At 36.3% G+C, this 18,898-nt stretch overlaps 1 protein-coding gene across 1 annotated transcript; it reads right to left on the bottom strand.

The window, feature by feature from the left end:
* Window positions 1–243: 243 nt before the first annotated feature.
* LOC101126816 (olfactory receptor 4A15-like) lies at window positions 244–1,271 on the bottom strand. Its single transcript, XM_019035794.4, is given in 2 exon segments — window positions 244–698; window positions 701–1,271. Coding segments are annotated over 2 exon segments (942 nt in total). The 5' UTR covers window positions 1,188–1,271.
* Window positions 1,272–18,898: the final 17,627 nt, after the last annotated feature.

Genomic DNA, 18,898 nt, shown 5'->3' with positions numbered 1-18,898 from the left:
AATATTGTTATCAACCAAAGAATCTTAACACAGTATGATTACAAAAACAGTACACACTGTTAAACCTATGCAATTCTCTTGGTCTGTAATGGGTGTAACATATTACACTTAGACAAATATTAATTTATATGACTGCTTCAGAATAAGTAAGCTAAAAAACTAAAAGGAAATGATAACAGAAATGTAATCAGATAGGATAGTGAAATTATTCCTTGCTTCTGTGAAAGAATGAATGTCACATTCTCATGAGTGATACAGCCCTTTCCCAGCTAAGCTTACTTTTTTACTCCAAAGTTTCCTCATGGCACTTTTCATTTTTGCATTCCTCAGGGTATAGATTAGTGGGTTCAGCATGGGAGTTATAAAAGTTAAAACTACAGTCATGGATTTATCAATGGGCAAAGTAGAATTGGGCCTTGCATACAAGAAGATACAGGGGACAAAGAATAAAATGACCACAGTGACGTGGGATGCACAGGTGTAGAAAGCTTTTCGTTTCCCTTCCAAACTCTGAGTCTTAAGAGAGTGTAATATGACCCCATAGGAAAGCAGGAGAGCGAAGAAGGTGACAGCACAAATCGCTCCTCCATTAGCTATCATAGAAAGTCCAATGACATAGGTATTGGTGCAAGCAAGTTTCAATAAGGGATACAAATCACACAAGAAGTTGTCAATGACATTGGGGTCACAGAAAGGAGCTGATAAATAAAGAGAAATTGAACCAATGAGTGAAGAAAGCCTCCAATCCAGGCCGCCAACAGCATGAGAACACGGACTCGACGATTCATGGTGATCAAATAATGAAGAGGCTTACAGATGGCCATGTATCGATCACAGGCCATTACCACCAGAAGAATGACTTCAGCACCAACAAATAAATGATCCATAAAAAGTTGAGCCATACAACCCTGAAAGGAAATGGTCTTTTCCTCAGAGAGCAAGTCAACAATCATTTTGGGAGCAAATGCAGTAGAATAGATGTTATCTATGAATGATAAAGAAGCCAGAAAAAAGTACATAGGGGAACCCAGGGACTGGCTGGCCATGATGGTCACCATGATAAGCAGGTTGCCCATTATCGTCACCATGTAGATGCGTAAGAATGTGACAAATAAAACTTTTTGCCCCTCAGGTTTCTGTGTGAGCCCTAAGAGGATAAATTCAGTCACATTGTTCCTATTTTTCATGTGTTCTTCTGAAGGTGTTGGACTCAGGTGTCGGAGCCTACAAACAAAAGGGTCAATGATAAATCTGAGATTATTTGTCAGAAGCTCCACGTCAAAAATGTGACGCCTTATCGACCACATTTTCCCTGACCAGGGCCTCACACAGAGCAGCTCATTAGAAAAGAAGTGTTTAGAATCTCCTCCCACAATCATCCTTTTCATTTTTACAAATGGGACATGGATGAAGCTGGAAACCATCATTCTCAGCAAACTATCACAAGAACAGAAAACAAAACACTGCATGTTCTCACTCATAAGTGGGAGTTGAACAAGGAGAACACATGGACACAGCGAGGGGAACATCACACACCGGGGCCTGTTTGGGAGTGGGGAGCTAGGGGAGTGATAGTATTAGGAGAAATACGTTATGCAGGTGATGGGTTGATTGGTGCAGCAAATCAGCATGGCACATGTGTACCTATGTAACAAAACTGCACATTCTGCATATATACTCCAGAACTTAAAGTATAATTTTAAAAAAAGAATTTTAAAAAATACAAATGTATTGCTTTAACCGCAATGATGAGGCTTCATGATTTTAACTGGAAGGTATATGTGAGTGAATATATATGTGAGATAATCTATTACAGATCAAAATAGAGCTGCTTTCTTGAGAACGTCCCTTAAAGAGACTGTATTTTTGATATTTATATAGTATTTATCTTTTTTTGAACAGATTTTGTCCTTCCATGATCTATCAAGAAAACAGTCTCATATGTGTTGACTTTACTTATATATTTATGTAAAGTAGTACCCAGTATATGGAGCATAAGATTACAGGCTAATGTTTAGATATTTGCCATTCTGAAACACTCTACTGTGAGCTCCTAGAATCCAGGAATAACTCACTCAAAGAACCAGACACATTGTGAGTGCTCACTAAATGTTTATTAAATTTTATTAAACCAAATTTCAAAGCTCAGAGAGCAAGTATGTGGAAATAAATGTATTAAAATCTTGCCAGCCATGAAAGTCCAATGAAAGCAAAGTTTTATTTGAAAAGAAACTACACATACACACACACACATACACACACACACACTGAATTTTCATCTATTACAACGTAGGTCATTAGAGGAAAAAAAGCAGGTAATACAAATCAAAGTCGGGGGGCAATGCAAAGACATTTTCCCCACTTTTCGCATTTGTTTAAGACTGATCATGGCTAATTACAGATTAATTTGGAATGTCAAAAATAAAGACTCCAGGCAAAATCATGGTGTAGTAGAAATAATTCTATACTAAAAATCTGAAAATATTAGTTGATTTTGAGCTTAGTCATCTCGGGAAAATCACATCCCACCTTCTAATTCCTTACTGGAAATGTAATGATCCTTCCAGATAAATGAGTTTCTGGATTCTTATCATTGACACGTGTATCCTAGACAACATGATGACATTTTTGCTGGTAGACCATTTTTATATAAACCAGGATTAGTATGTGCTAAAGGTTATTTAATTATTAAAGTAATTAATACATAAGGGTTTTTTCATATTATTAGTTCTTGGTTATTGGAATTTATGCCAAATACAAAATATTCATTCTCACTTGAGTAAAATAAATCAAATAATCTGTTGGGCCTTTCAGATGTGATCCAGGCCCAATTTTATGTGTCATATACACAAGTTTGTATTAGCAGGATTATTTTAAATATGCTCTGTGTTAGTGATGATCATTTGTGATAGTCAGGAGATTATTCTATCTATGCATCAAAGCAAGCCAAGACATCTTTAAGGATCAGAGGGAGAGTAAAAGTGTAGACATAAATAAAATAAGAGATAACTTAGTAAAGGCATATGGAAATAAGTAAAGGCCATAAGCTGAAAGAAATATTGGTAAGCATTTTGGTTGAGGGAACTGAATTAGTTGAGAACAGAAGAATATCAGATTCCCAGAGCTGTCAATCAGGAGGTGGCCAGAAAAGTAACTCAGCATCAGTATCAGCACTTGCTTCTAGGAATCTTTATACATTTGGGCCAAAGAAAAATAAAAAAATCAGATTTTAAACTTTAGGATAGGTCAGTAGGTAAGATTAGCTTCCTTGGAAGTTCCATCTTTGGGGATTCTGATATTTTGTTGCATGTATACATAATTAAATACCTTTACTGGCAATTATGAAACTATTCTGCATTTATAATGGAAAATGAGTACTCATAATTTATAGGAGCTATCTGAACATTCAAGAGATAACTTCCAGTAGGACAGTCTCTCCTGTTGACATTTTGTACTTATAACACTTATTTGTTTATAGCATTTTAAGTACTCAATAGATATTTCACTTATTAAAATGTTCTTAAGAGCATTACTATTATTCTAAACTACTGAAAATTATCACTTTGAATGATTCAAAATTCTGTATTTTATCAATATATTTTATGAAAAAGTATATATCTGATTGAAACATTTGTAAGATTTTTCAAATTTCTTTTTTTTTTTTTTTTTTTTTTGAGAAGAAGTCTCGCTCTGTGGCCCAGGAGGGAGTGCAGTGGCGCAATCTCGGCTCACTGCAAGCTCCGCCTCTTGGGTTCACACCATTCTCCTGCCTCAGCCTCCCGAGTAGCTGGGACTACAGGCGCCCGCCATCACGCCGGGCTAATTTTTTTGTATTTTTAGTAGAGACGGGGTTTCACCGTGTTAGCCAGGATGGTCTTGATCTCCTGACCTCGTGATCCGCCCGCCTCGGCCTCCCAAAGTGCTGGGATCACAAGCGTGAGCCACCGCGCCCAGCCCAAATTTCTTAACATATTCAATGAGAACAAGTAAATCATTAAGAAATACTCAAAAAAGTGAATCCATGATAGGTATCCCAGAGTAACAATTTTTACAAAATATCAATGAGAACAAGTAAATCATTAAGAAATACTCAAAAAAGTGAATCCATGATAGGTATCCCAGAGTAACAATTTTTACAAAATATCAATGAGAACAAGTAAATCATTAAGAAATACTCAGAAAGGTGAATCCATGATAGGTATCCCAGAGTAACAATTTTTACAAAATATCAAAACTTGTATTCTGAAAAGTCTAGTTCCTAAGTAAATTTATGCACCTACACATATACCTTATTAGAAACAGTAATTTAGAGTCCATGGAAAAAGAGGTTATAAATTTCATTAGGTACAAGATCTACAGAAACTTAGGGAAAATGCCAACATCAATTTCTGCCTGTGAGTTAATTACGTGAATATGTCCCTATTTTTAGGGTTTTAAAATTGTAATGAGTAAAACTGGACACATCATGTTATGTACCCAGTTGATCCCCTAATCTGTAAAAAGGTACCTCAGATTAAATTAGTTTTAATGATACATGTCAAAGAGCTATGGAGAAAGACAGATGGTGAATTTTCAGATGGTAATGTGAATGTTATTTGGGGTATATGCACAAAAGAATAGAAATCAAAGACTGAAACAAATATTTGGACACTGATGTTCATAGCAGAATTATTCACAGTAGCCAAAAAATGGAAACAACTTAAATGCCCATCAATTAATGAATGAATAAACAAATTGTAGTATATACATACAAGGGGATATTATTCAACCTTAAAAAGCAATGAAATTGTGATAATGCTACAACATTGGTGAACCTTGAAGACATGCTGAGCCAGACACAAAATGACAAATATGTTATGATCTCACTTTTATAAGACACCTAGAATAGTCATATTCACAGACACAGAAAGTACACTGGTGGATACCAGGGTCTAAGGGGAGGGGGTAAGAAAAAATTATTGTTTGTTGGGTATGGAGTTTCAGTTTAGGATGATGAAAAGGTTTTGGAGATGGGCAGTGATGATAGTTGCACAACAATATGTTATGTATATTTCATCACAATAAAAAAACAACACAGATAAAAGATCAGCACAGAACCAGAACATTTTAAAATACTATATACAAGGTAAAAAAAATAAAGAACTATAGTAATCCCTACTATTATTATCAATGTATTAAGATATAAGATAAATAATTGTTGTATTCTCTAAATTACATAAAGCAATCTAAATGAAGCCATTATAAATAATAAATATAGTCATATTATATTATGTTGTGCTATGCATTTTCTGTATTTCAATATGTAATTTAACAATTCTAATTAAAAATTTAGAGAACATTATTGCCATTGTACTTATTCTAATAATATTTTATAAAATGAAGAAAATGTGTAAGATGTCTTATTCTTGGAGGTTCTGGCATAAAACGCTTGAGATTAAGTGATAAAACCTACTTCTTAAGAAAGACGCATAACTCATTCAAATAAAATCTATTTTATCCCTATCATAATAGCAGTGAAAAATTTTTTGTAAATTTGTTACCTTGGTTTTCTATCTCCTCCTTGGTCACTTGTTCCAAATCCAGGCTTCTGCAGTTTTTTCTTTGGTCCTAGAAGATGACTGCCTAGTTTGTTGACGATTAGTCAGGATTAAAAACCTGTGAATCCAGGCATGACTGTAAAGAAAAGAAGAGGGCACACGGTCACTAAAGTTGCAAATGCTTTGTCACACAGGGATGTATCTCCTTTTGCCTGAACAAAGAATGATCATCTTCTCCAACTTTCGTAAACATTTTTGTTTGGATTATGGGATTATCCAGAGTTGGTTTCGGGAATAAACAGTTGATATGACTGATGAATCATCAAATTGGAAAGATGTAATTGAGAATGTATATATTAAAATTAAAGAAATTTAAAATCTCCCTATTAAGTTTACTGACCTCATTGGTTGAACGAACCTTTTAAAACATTCTTAGTCAATAGTGCACAAAGATAATCTAGAAACTTGGCTTTGTTTTCAATATTTTAAAAGCACTCATATGTTCATATGACTGCTTTAGTATGGTTCATGTCTAGTAAGATAATGGCTTTTATTTTATTTTTGACAGTAACATTAATACCTGAGGAGAAATCTTCTCCCAGTTAAGAGAAGATATGACTTAACAATAAACAGCAAAATATTTCACTGAGTTGTTCAAGCTGTTTGTCCCCACGGCTGCTCATTCCATATTAATTCACCGAGGAATCATGCCCCAGAGAAAAGAAGCCTTCCACATGATCTTTCCAGGGTATTCTATATTTTTAGAAGTTTCTCCTGGACAATTACTTTGGAATAATTAGGTGCAAAAAAATTGCACTGTAAATAATAAGTGCCTTATTAAAAACAAAGGCACAAATTTGCATGAACAAGATTGCTTTGCTTCTGATTAAAAATTATATAGTTGAAATTCTCAACTCTAAGAAGGCACCAGAGTAAAATGGAAAGCTTAACGCTTTGTGTATGGCAAACATACCTAATGAGAATAGCAAAAGATCATTGATAGTCAACTTACTAAAAGTTTCAATTAAACTCAGATGAGATAACATCCACATATCAAACCCACCTCAGAAATTTCATCCAGAGAGGGGAAAATATTTCTTAAAAAGAAATACAGAAACTAGTAATTAGGACCTATAATTTTAAAATGATTATTATGAAGTAAGATAAGAAAAAATTAAAATACGGAAATATTTGACACTTGATATTCAGATGTCTTTTATATAATAATGGCAGCTCCTGAAGTCAGAATCTGTCTACATATCCTCCAAAAATAACTCAATACATACAGCACAGCAAGTATATAATATCACACATAACCAGGACATTCAGCATAAGTGACACTGAGAATACTATGAAACTCAAATTACCTCTAAATAGAGAAATAAACATCAAATCCCAGCAGAGAGATCCTCTGCTGATCCAGAGAGAAAGGTGAGGGAACCCTGAAAAGACTATAGAGAACAGTAGAGGGAAGTAGGAAGCCTAAGGGAGATGGAGCACAGCCAGAATCACCCAGAAAATTGTAAGTCACACTAATTTCAAAATCATTAATGAAAGTGGTTTGATGTCTCATAAAGCAGGATGTTGAGCAGAGGGAAAGAATGAAAATATGCAGGACCTATGATGGTATTCTCCTATTCTCCAAAAGGTATCACTTCTGGAGGAGATGAGGATAAGTAGCAAGGAAAGATACTCTTGGGAGACTTCATGGTAAAGAAAAGTAAGGAAGTAAAAAGAAGAAATTAAAGTCCTGAGGAAACAAAGAAGTATGACAAAATCTAAAGGTATTCTAATTCTTCCTTCCTCACTTAAATTTTGTACTATGCCGAGAAAATTATATGAAAAAAGGCACCTATAAACTAGAAATCTTAGAAAACACACCAAAACCTTAACTCTTACTCTATCTATACAGAAGACTCACTTCAGGACTTCAAAATGAACAGAAGACAAAAATCAGTGTAACTCCATACAAAGTCCTGATAAGAAGAAACCGCAAAAAGGGAACCACAACAATTCAATTCATGACCCCCTCTGAGAGAAGCAAGAGCCAAGAACATTTACAAAAATGTGTAGGTTGGGTTTCGAAAAAAATAGTTGCTGCTAGATTTTTTTGCAGGATTTGTTGGTGAGTGCTCTAGGGAATAGCACCTGTAACAAAGCAATGGACAGGGAGAGATATTTACATGAACATAATTGCATCAAAGGCCAGTATTACAGGAAATTTTGAGGTAGGGGTGGCCCCAAAGATGTCCTAATCAAGGTAAACAGGTTGAAATTTTTTACCCTTAATTCAATTTGTAATTTGATGCAGGCAAAGGCAAAGATAACCTGAGATGTAGCATGCCTGACAGGTATGGATAAGTTTGGTCTCAAAATAAGGAAATTATCAGTTTCAGATTGAAAGGTATTCTGCAAAGCAAATGGGAGATGTTCCTCAAAATGTTAATGCAATAAAAAGTTAAAGAAGTACTAGAAAGCTCTTCAGGATAAAATAAAGTGAAATATCAACTAAATTTAATGTATGACCCCAGATTTGATGCTGAACTCCCCCAAAAAATTCTATAGAAAGCATTATTGGGCCCAGAGTGGAGTCACACACCTGTAGTCCCAGGTACTCTGGAGGTTAGGGCAGGAAGATTGTGAGTTCAAGCTCAGCCATGGCAAAATAGTGATACCCTGACTCCGAAGGAGAAAAAAGTAAAAAGAAAACATTATTGTAGAGACCTTCCACTGCTCTGGTTAGCTGTATTCCTAGGTATTTCATTCTGTTTGTGGCAATTATGAATGAGATTGCATTCCTGATTTTGTTCTTAGCTTGATTGTTGCTGGTGCACAGGAATGCTAGTGACTTTTGTACATTGATTTTGTATCCTGAGACTTTGCTGAAGTTGTTTATCAGATCAAGGTGTTTTTGGACTAGACTATGGGGCTTTCTAAATACAGAATTATGTTGTCTGCAAACAGGAATAGTTTAAGTTCCTCTCTTCCTATTTTCTTTCACTTATTTCTCTTACCTGATTGCTGTGGCCAGGATTTCCAGTACTATGTTGAAGAGGAGTTGTGGGGGAGGGCATCTTTATCTTGTGCCAGTTTTTAAAGGGAATGAGTCTAGCTGTTGCTCATTCAGTATGATGTTGGTTGTGGGTTTGTCACAGAAGACATTATTTTGAAGTATTAATACATTCCTTCAATGCCTAGTTTATTGAGGATTTTTAACATAAAGCATTGTTGAATTTTATCAATAGCCTTTTCTGCATCTATTTAAATTATTATGTTATTTTTGCTTTTAGTTCTATTTATGTGATCAATTACATGTATTGATTTGCATATGTTGAATCAACTTTGCATTCCAGGAATAAAGGATACTTGATCGTGGATTTTTGTTGTGCTGTAAGTTTCAGTTTGCTAATAATTTAAGAATTGTTGCATCTATCTTCATCAAAGATATTGTCCTGAAGTTTTCTTTTTATGTTGTTTATCTGCCATGTTTGGGTGTCAGGATAATGCTGGCCTAACAGAATGACTTAGGAAGGAGTCCTTCCTACTCAATTTTTTGGAATACTTTCCATAGGAATTGTATCACATTTTCTTTATACATCTAGTAGAATTCAGCTGTAAATCCATCTGGTCCTGAGCTGATTTTTATTAGTAGGCTTTTTATTACTTATTCAATTTTGGAAGTCATTATTGATCTGTTCAGGAATTTAGTTTCTTCCTGGTTTAGTCTTGGGAGGTTTTATGTATTCAGAAATTTATTCATTTCTTCTAGATTTTCTAGTTTCTGTGCATAGAGACGTTTATAGTAGTCTCTGAGGGTTTTTTGTATTTCTGTGGGTTCAGTGGTATCATCCTCTTTGTCATTTCTAACTGTGTTTATTTGGATCTTCTATCTTTTCTCTTCTTTAGTCTAGCTGTTGGTCTGTCTCACTTATTCTTTCAAAAAACAAACTCCTGAATTTGTTAATCTTTTGTAAATTTTTTTGTGTATTAATTTTTCACAGTTCAGCTCTGGTTTTGGTTATTTCTTGACTTTTACTAGCATTGGGGTTGGTTTGCTCTTGCTTCTCTAGTGCCACTAGCTGTGAGGTTGTTAATTTGAAATATTTCTAACTTTTTGATGTGGGCATTTAATGCAATAAACTTCCCTTTTTACCACTGCCTTAAGTGTGTACCAGAGATTTTTAAGTTGTATTTTTTCTAATTAATTTCAAAGATCTTCTTGATTTTTGCCTCCATTTCTTTATTTACTCAAAAGTCATTCAGGAGCGGATTGTTTAATTTCCATGTAATTGTAAGGTTTGTGAAATTTTCTTATTTTTGAGAAAATCTGAAAGAGTGGTTGGTATGATTCCAGTTTTACTGAATTTGCTGAGTATTGTTGTATGTTCAGTTGGGTTGATTTTGGATTTTGTGCCATGTGATGATGAGAAGATTTTATATTCTGTTGTTTTGTGTTGGGGAATTCTATTAGATCCATTTGGTCTAGTGTTGAGTTCAGGTCCTGAATATCTTTGTTAGTGTTCTGTTTTAGTAATCTTATACTGTCAGAGGGATGTTGAAGTTTCCCACTATCATTGTGTGGGAACCTAAGTCTTTCTGTAGGTCTCTAGAAACTTGCTTTATTTATCTGGGTGCATCATTGTTCTATGCACATATATTTAGAATAGTTAGGTCTTGTTGAATTGAACCCTTTACCATTATGTAATGCCCTTCTTAGTCTTTTTTTATCTTTGTTGGCTTAAAGTCTGTTTTTATTTTCTGAAATTAGGATGAGAACCCTTGCTTTTTTTGTTCTCTGTTCACTTGGTAGATTTTTCTCCATCTCTTTACTTTGAGTCTCTGGGTGTCGTCGCATGTGAGATGGATCTCTTGAATACAGCATATCATTATTGGATCTTAGTTCTTTATCAGGCTTTCCACTCTGTGGCTTTTAACTGGGGCATTTAGCCCATTTACATTCCAAGTTAGTATTGATATGTGTGGATTTGATCTGGTCATTGTGTTGTTAGTTGGTTATTAAGCAGCCCTGTTTGTGTGGTTGCTTTATAGTGTCACTGGTCTGTGTAGTCAAGTGTGTTTTTGTAGTGGCTGTAATAGTCTCTCCATATTTAGTTCTCATTTTAGAATCTCTTGTAAGGCATGTCTGGTGGTAACAAATTTCCTCAGCATATGCTTGTCTGAGAAGATTTTTTTTTCTTCTTCAGTTATGGAGCTTAATTTGGCCAGATTTGAAATTCTTGATTGGAAATTCTTTTCTTAAAAATGCTGAATAGAGACCTCTCTTCTGGCTTGTAGGGTTTCCTGCTGGAAGGTTCACTATCAGCATGACGGAGTTCCCTTTGGAAGTGACCTGCCCCTTCTGTATAGTTACCTTTAAAAATGTTTTTTTCATTTCAATTTTGGAGAATCTGATTATTATGTGTCTTGGGAATGTTCTTCATGTGTATTATCTCACAGGGGTTCTCTACATTGCCCGAGTTTGAATGTTTCCCTCTCAAGCAATGTTGGCAATGTTTCCATGAAGTACATCCTGAAATATGTTTTCCAAGTTTCTTGCTTTCTCCCTATCTCTTTCAGGGACACCAATGAGTCACAGACTTGGTCTCTTTACATAATCCCAGTTTCTGAGAAGTTTTATTTATTTTTTAAATTCTTTTTTCTTCATTTTTGTCTGAATGAGTTATTTCAAAGAGCCAGCTTTTGAGTCTGAGATTCTTTCCTCAGCTTTGCTTGTTCTGCTTTTAATAATTGTGATTGCATATGCAATTCTTGTAGTGTGTTTTTCAGTTGTACCAAATCAGTTTTTTTCATAATAGTTATTTCATCTAGCAGCTCCTGTATCATTTTACTATAATCCTTAGATTCCCTGGAATAGATATTAACTTTCTCCTGTATTTCAATGATCTTCATTCCTATCTGTATTGTGAATTATATTTCTGTCATTTCAGCCCAATTAAGAATGGTTGTTTGGGAACTACTGCAGTCATTTGGAGGAAAAAAGCCATTCTGGCTTTTTGAGTTACCAGAGTTACTGTACTGGTTCTTACTCATCTATGTTAGCTGCTGTTCCTGTAACTGTGGCATAACTTGAGTACAGTCAGTAGACTTCTTTTCAGGATGTTTTCAGAGGGCCAAGGCTTTGTGCAGGGTCTTTATTTGTAGCTGAATTATTGTCCTTGGTTTCACAAGGGGGCATACTAACAAAGTATTTTTGGTGCTGAATTTTGGGCTGTGATCCAGTAGGTGGCGTTTAAGCAAACTGGCCAGTAGGTCAGCTCTTGCTCAGCCACATGGCTCCTCTGTATTTACTCACAGTTGCAGCCATGCTTCCTCTCAGTGCTCTGAAAGTGTGGGTTCCTCTCCCACTGAGTGCTGGCTGCAGATCTTGGCTTGGCACTCCCAGGCTGCACACTGCAGCTCTGGGGCAATCCTGGCCTTTATGTTTCCTCCCCAGCTTGGGGACAACAAGGAAGGGACCTTAGCAGTGGTTGTCACAGAGGATCTTTCACTTGTTTCTCGAGGCTCCACCCAAAGAGATGTGGAGCCACTATCAATCAGTGCAATCAACCCAGGATGAAGTGGCTGTGCTGTGGGCCCAAGCCACGGAGCCTGCCTGGTAATAAATGAGGCACAGACTGGCCCCTTCTCCTTAAGGCAATTGCAACTTGCAGGAGGTGTAGTTAAAACACTCAGTTTCTTTGCTCCTTCCTCAGTCTGAGGGCAGCAAGGGAAGTATTGCTGCAGTGGCAGTGGGAGAGAGGCTTTCAGTTGCCTCTGGGAGCTACACTTCAGAGAAATGCAGAGCTGCTTCTACTGGAAATGTTCAACCAGAGTGTGGGATGCTGCACTGCTGGCCTGAACTTGGGGCTCCCCTTGTTAAGGAGCAAGGGTCAAGGACTCCCAGGAAGGTGAGACTGAGCTCCTCTCTGTGTGGTGACCGTGGTGTACTGGGAACACAGGTGAAGTCCTCAGGCTCTTTGTTTCTTCCTCAGACTGAGCACAGCAAGGGCACAACCGCTGCTGTGGCAGTGGAAGAGTGGTAATTATTTTCCTCTGGAAGCCCCTCTTCAAGGGATCTCAGAGTCACTACCCCTGCATGTGCTCAGCCATGGGAGGGGTTACTGATCTTCTGTCTGCAGCCAGAGGCCCTGCCTGGTGAACAGTGGGGCATGGAGGATCACAGGGAAGAGGATCTGGAACCCTCTCCATATGGTGATTGCAGTGTGTTGGAGGTGCCAGTGCAGTGACTAAGACCTTTTTTCCTTCCTCAGCCCAAGGGTAGTTAGGCCAGTACCACTGCAGCTGCAATGGCAGAGAGCTTGTGGGTTATCACTGAGATTTCCTCCCCAGTGAGCTGCAGAGCTGCTTCCAACTGTTCAGGCTGAGACAGGGTCATTGTGCTGGAGTCACAGGTTGGGAGGCCCTGACCAGTAAGGTGAAGCAGGATCACTGACCCAGGTGGAAAATGGTCTGGTCACTTTTTCCGTGAGGCTGCTGCATTGTGCTGAGGATCCACCCCAATTCCTAGTCACCACACACCCACCAGAGCCTGAAGGCAAAAGTACCAAGGGCTGCAAGAAAGCAAAAACGGTGGCTTGCTTCTCCCTGTGGGAGCTTTTTCTCAGGGAAGTGCAGAGCTGTTTCTAGCCTGAGAGCCAAAGAGGGGCAGGGTGTTGGCTAGAGTTCCAAGTCAGGAGGTCCTACCCACTGAGGAGAAGGAGGACTGGAGACCAGTGTAAAAAAAGAGTCTGGCTGCGTTTTTGTAGGGCCACTATGTTGTGCTGGGGATCGACATCTGTCCCTAGTCACTGTGCACCCCACAGAGCCTGCAGGCCAATAGCAAGAGGACGGAGAGAGACCAGAAATGGAGGCTTGCCTCTCTCCGAGGGAGGGAGCTCCGTCGCAGTGAAGGATGGAACTGCTACTAATCTGAGAAACCTGGTGGATTAGATTCCCATGTCAGTGGGCCTTCTCCTTCCAGGCGCAGTAGAGGTGAAACCTGCAGTCAGTCACTCCTTAGGCCCCTGGGTTTGACCCCTTTCCTGGGAGAATGCAAGAGAGCCTGACCTCCCCAATATCCAGAGCTGCCTCCACTCCATTTTGGCAGCAACATACAACATATTTGGATATGTGCCATTGATTAGTGAGTTACCTATAATGTGGCCAGTTTTGAGTGAATGCAGAAGAATAGAAGATTGCATGAAAGGTCCTGGTTGTATTACAAACTATCCTGAAAGAAAGGTCTTATTACTATACAGATTCAATTGTACTCGGACATTTTTACGGCAGAAAGGGGTGGTAATATAGGCTTTTGGCAAGCCCCAGTAGGAGGGTCACAGTGCAAACCCCTAGTATTTTTAATGACTCCATGCACTCTTCTTTTGACAAATATTATCCCTTTGGCAAAGCTTCCCGAAGGCTTGCTAACAGGCCTTGATAAAAATCAAATTCAACTATGGAACTCCAAGAGACTATGAGAACACAAAATTTCATTGTAAAGTAGGTATTATTTTAGTCAACAAATTGTAAATATGTATATGTAGAACAGCACTCCATTTTTAAAATGGAAATGATTTATATAAATCTGGGCCCAAGTAGGTTCAGAAGACACAAATAATTTGTTTAAGCTTATGACTCAAATTCCCATATTAACTGCTCCTTTTGTTTCATCTCCTTTCTCTCTCATCCATGCGTAAGGTTTCATAAGGAGTAACCTAAAAATGTTAACAGATTTTTTAAAGGCCAAAATGACTACGTAGGTGAGTTTACACAATATGCTGACTTCTGGCAGAATATTATTGCATTACAGTCAAACAAGGGCATCTTAAAAGGGAGCCATGAATAAAATATCCAAAGTGGACATTACTTCAGGAGTTATATCTGGGTAGAAACATTGCAAAGAAGAGATGACCTGAGGCATAGATCTACTCCATTTATGGCTTGGTCAGCTGGTCAGGAAATTGAAAAAAGCTTGGAAAGAAGGAGATTTAAATGTCAATGACAAAAGGTGTAGAACTCAGTGGATGGAAGACTCAGAATGGGAGCAATATATAAGGATGTTTATGTTCCATATAAATGCCAATCAGACCTCAATGAAAAGACTCTTGATGATCAAATTAACATGATGATCCATTTTAAATGTCAGTGAAGGTCCATTCAAGTCCTCAGGGCTTGCTAAATGTTTCCATATACAAATAGGCTCTATCGACAGTTGAATATTATGCATGGGCTCAGTAACATGGATTTGCCCTCACTATGGTTGATTTGATAACCACTGTAGCAAAATGTTAAGCCTAATATCAGTGAAGGCCATCACAGGGAACCCAATTAAGCACCAATCACCAGGGGACCATTCAGATATAATGATGCCATATTTATTACATTAGTCCCAGTCAAACACAAAAGAGACAGCGATTTGTTTTCAAAGTAATAGATATATTTTATTTCTATCACTAGTGTACATAGATTCACAGAACTCCTTTTGTTTATTGTCGTGAAATTGAATCCAATATTGTCTCTAACGAAGAAAGCTACCTTGCAGCAAAGCAATGTGCTCATATTTATAAACTTCACTGATCTCACAGCTTTCATCATAATCCGGAAGCACCTGACATGATAAAATGATGAAATAGGCTGCTGAGGGTTCTATGACAGTGTCACCTGGGAGAAAAGAGAGAATACAAAACAACATTGGTTTGCTATGCTACAGCATGTAATATAGTCTTAAGCCAAGAGTTACACCTCAATCAAGACCATCTCTCCTGTAGTCAGAATGAACAAGTCTTTGAACCAACTGTGGAGGTCAGGGTGGTGCTTGTCGTTACACCTAATATATATAGTAATCCACTTAAGGTATTTTTTATTCAGGTTCTTGGAAGTTTCTGTCTGGTTTGTTTGAAAACTCAGGGCCCAAAGATGGAATGCTTCTACTAATGAATACAGTCATTGTTCTTTTAAAATTTAAATGAGAACTGTCACATGATCAGGTCGAGTTCCCTGCGCTGACCAAACATGCAGCTCATTGTACTGAGCTGAGCACTTCATCCTTATTAACAAAGGGAAGCTGGGTTGCTGCACACAAATGAAGACACGGGAGACTAAGTCTGCACCCTCCTATTACTGCCATGCCTGCTAGAGGACAATGAGTAGGGGCAAACTAATAAAATATTTACAAATTTGAATCCTGTGGTAATGAATGTTTGAAATATGCAGCTGGGTTAAATACTCCAATCAGCTGAGGAACTGGCAAAAAGTAAAAGGACTATAAAACGGATGGTGGAAGAGGAAGTAATCATTATTAACAATGACAAGCCTAAAAAGCTTGGACTGAAGCTTGTGTTTTATTTTTTGTAATAGTTTCACTAGCCATTTCTCTTTTATTTCTCCTCCCTGTTACTCTAAATAATAGCACTGGCGGTTCATATTTCAATTTGGTTTGAGGTGGGAGTATGTATAATTTGAAATCAATTCATGATAGGGAAGGTGAAGGGATTTTGTATGTTCCTTGTGTTTGGGACAGAGTTTTACTTCCTGGCCAAAAGCCAAAAGTGGATGGTAGGAGCAAAAAAGGATGAATTGTTATGGATATACTGCATTTTCTTCTGCAGATCCACTTCTAATGTTTCCACTGCATTTTCAGCTCTAGGAAGCTAACTCATGCAAAGCACTTTTCCTTGTGGGTCATGGTTTGGAAATTTCCAGTCTCTTTAACTAAGCCATATCTCCTCACCAGTGACCTCTCCTCCTCTGCTACAGCTATCACCATCTGAAACAAATCTCTCCTTTGCCCCTTCAGAGCCAGGGATGGTCATGATTTCCCACTATTGCTAGCCCTGGGTATTTTACCATTTTTTTTTTTAAGTGATTAACTCTGCAAACAATTCATAAATAGTCTTCAGCTGTTCCTCTGAAGAGTGGTGTCTGTTCCTGTCAGGATACTGAAATATAGGTGGGGGTGACAATTTTTAATGAGCACATTTTTTAAAGGAAATACCACAGGCATCCCCATTGAAGCTAAAATTCAATCAAGTTTTCCTCTATCCAATTATTATCTCATTTTTATACCAATTAACACACACTAATATAAGGAGAAATATAATATAAAATATTAGAAAGACAAATTCTTAAAATGATATTTTTGTCTAGCAAATCCAAAAGTGTTAACTAAAAATCTATTACATTAAATAAGAGAGTTCAGTACAGTGCCTGAATTCAAGATTCAACTTTCTTGAATGTAAGACATAATGATTATCTAGAAGATATGATGTGGAAAGGATACCTTTCATTCATGTAACCCAAATTACAAAACATAATCAGAAACAAAAAATGTGAAGACTAATATGAAAACAGCAAACAAACAAAAAATAATTAGTGAGGAATCTCAGCAACCTAAATAAATAAATTCAGACACTTTTCATGTTGCCAGATAGAATGATTTAATGTATTCAAGATTTCAATTATTTTCCAGATTAATTATATATTTAATATACTCTCACTCAACAGCCTCAGCAATTTCTGCAATCTTGTAAGATTACTCAAATATTAATGTTGAAAAATTTTGTTTAATAAGAGTATTCAATGATAGGTCTATTATCAGATATAAAAAATCTATTTACATGAACTAAAATAGTGGGGTACTGGTTTAGGAATAATCATTCAATCAAAAGAGATACTTTCCACATAGATATATAAATATTTGGACATTAAGTATGACAGGGCATACTAGATTAGGAAACGAGTTTGAACTTTTTATTCATGTGTTTTAAAAATTGGTTTTAGGGCAAATGAAAACCATTTGAAAAATAGTTTTAAATCTTTATACGTATGTACACACAAAGAAACACATGTATACACAAATATTATCTTTTTCTCTAAAATCTCCCCATACACATAAATATATGTACACTCAAAGCTTTAAATAAGAAAAAAAATTAAGTGAGCTAGAAGAAAATACTTATGAATTGTTAAGTAATCTTTAATTAGAAAACACAAAATTATAATAAAATATGACAAATATCATTGAAATAAAAAGCATAACCCTTTGACAATATAAAAACTAGAAAAACTTTTTTTGTTTAATTTACAAATTTTTGTCAATAAAAAGATTTTCAGCATGCCAATGAAATTAAAGTATGTGAAAATTAAATTCATAAAAGGAGTATCAATGGTAAACTATCTCCCTATTAACAAAATGAATATAAATTGTTAATTTAAAGTGATACCAGTTTGCTTACATAATGCAGCTCACAAATATTAGTAAAATCTATGTTCAGTAAGGCTGTTGTGAACAGCAACAAAAATGTATAAGAGAAATTAATTAAAAGATATGAAAGGACTTTTTATAAAATTTTTCAAAATTTAAGATCATTAAAAAAGACATGAATACAAACTTGTGTTATATTTATGAGTAGGAAGATTCAATATTGCAAAGATGTCAGTTCTTCCCAAACTTATTGACAGCTTCAATGCAATTTCAATAAAAATCCCAACAGATTTTTTAAAACATGACAAGCTGTATATAAACATGAACCAGATGTATATGGAGAAACAAAGGACCAAGAAAGATAAATCAATTAATTTTAAGAAAAGGCAAATGTTATGAGATTCCCTCTCAGATTTAAGCAGTTATTATTCAGTTATGGCAATAAACATGGTTAGAAATAAATGAATTAGTTGACCAGAATAAAGTAGAACCAGACTCAAACATAGATGAAAACCTGTTGTGTGAAAGGATTGACTGATAAATGATGCTTAGACAGCCAAGTATCTACATTAAGAGAATAATGAAACTGAATATATTTCACAATGTACATAAAAATTAATATTCTGTGAATTAAAATTGAAAATTAAAAATTGCACAATTTTACAATCTTTAGAAAACAATATAGAATGATATTTTCCTGGCCATATGACAGAGAAGAACTTCTTAAGTAAAATATAGAAATGCTAACTATACACATAAAGACAGAAATTTTACTACATTAAGAAGTTTCTATTCTCAAAATATACTACAAAGGTATAGTAATCAAAAGAGCATGGTTCCATAGACCAATGGAAAAAAGCAGAGAGCCCAGAACTAAATCAGCCATATAGTCAATTGGTTTTTGATAAAGGTGCCTAGAACACAAAAAAGAAAAAAGACAGTACCTTCAATAACTGGCATTGGGACACCTAGCTAGCCACATGCAGAAGAATGAAATTAGACCCTTATCTCATATTATGTACAAAAGTCAACTGAAAATGGAATAAAGAAAATAAAGACTTAACTGTGGTAAGACCTGAAACTATAAAACTGTTAGAAGAAAACAGTGGGAAATCTCCATGATATTGGTCTGGACAATGATTTTTTGGATATACACAGG

Source organism: Gorilla gorilla, chromosome 9, assembly GCF_029281585.2.
Source record: "Gorilla gorilla gorilla isolate KB3781 chromosome 9, NHGRI_mGorGor1-v2.1_pri, whole genome shotgun sequence".
Taxonomy (NCBI): domain Eukaryota; kingdom Metazoa; phylum Chordata; class Mammalia; order Primates; family Hominidae; genus Gorilla; species Gorilla gorilla.
Note: the sequence above shows the minus strand (reverse complement) of the source record. Positions and strands in the feature narration are given on the sequence as shown.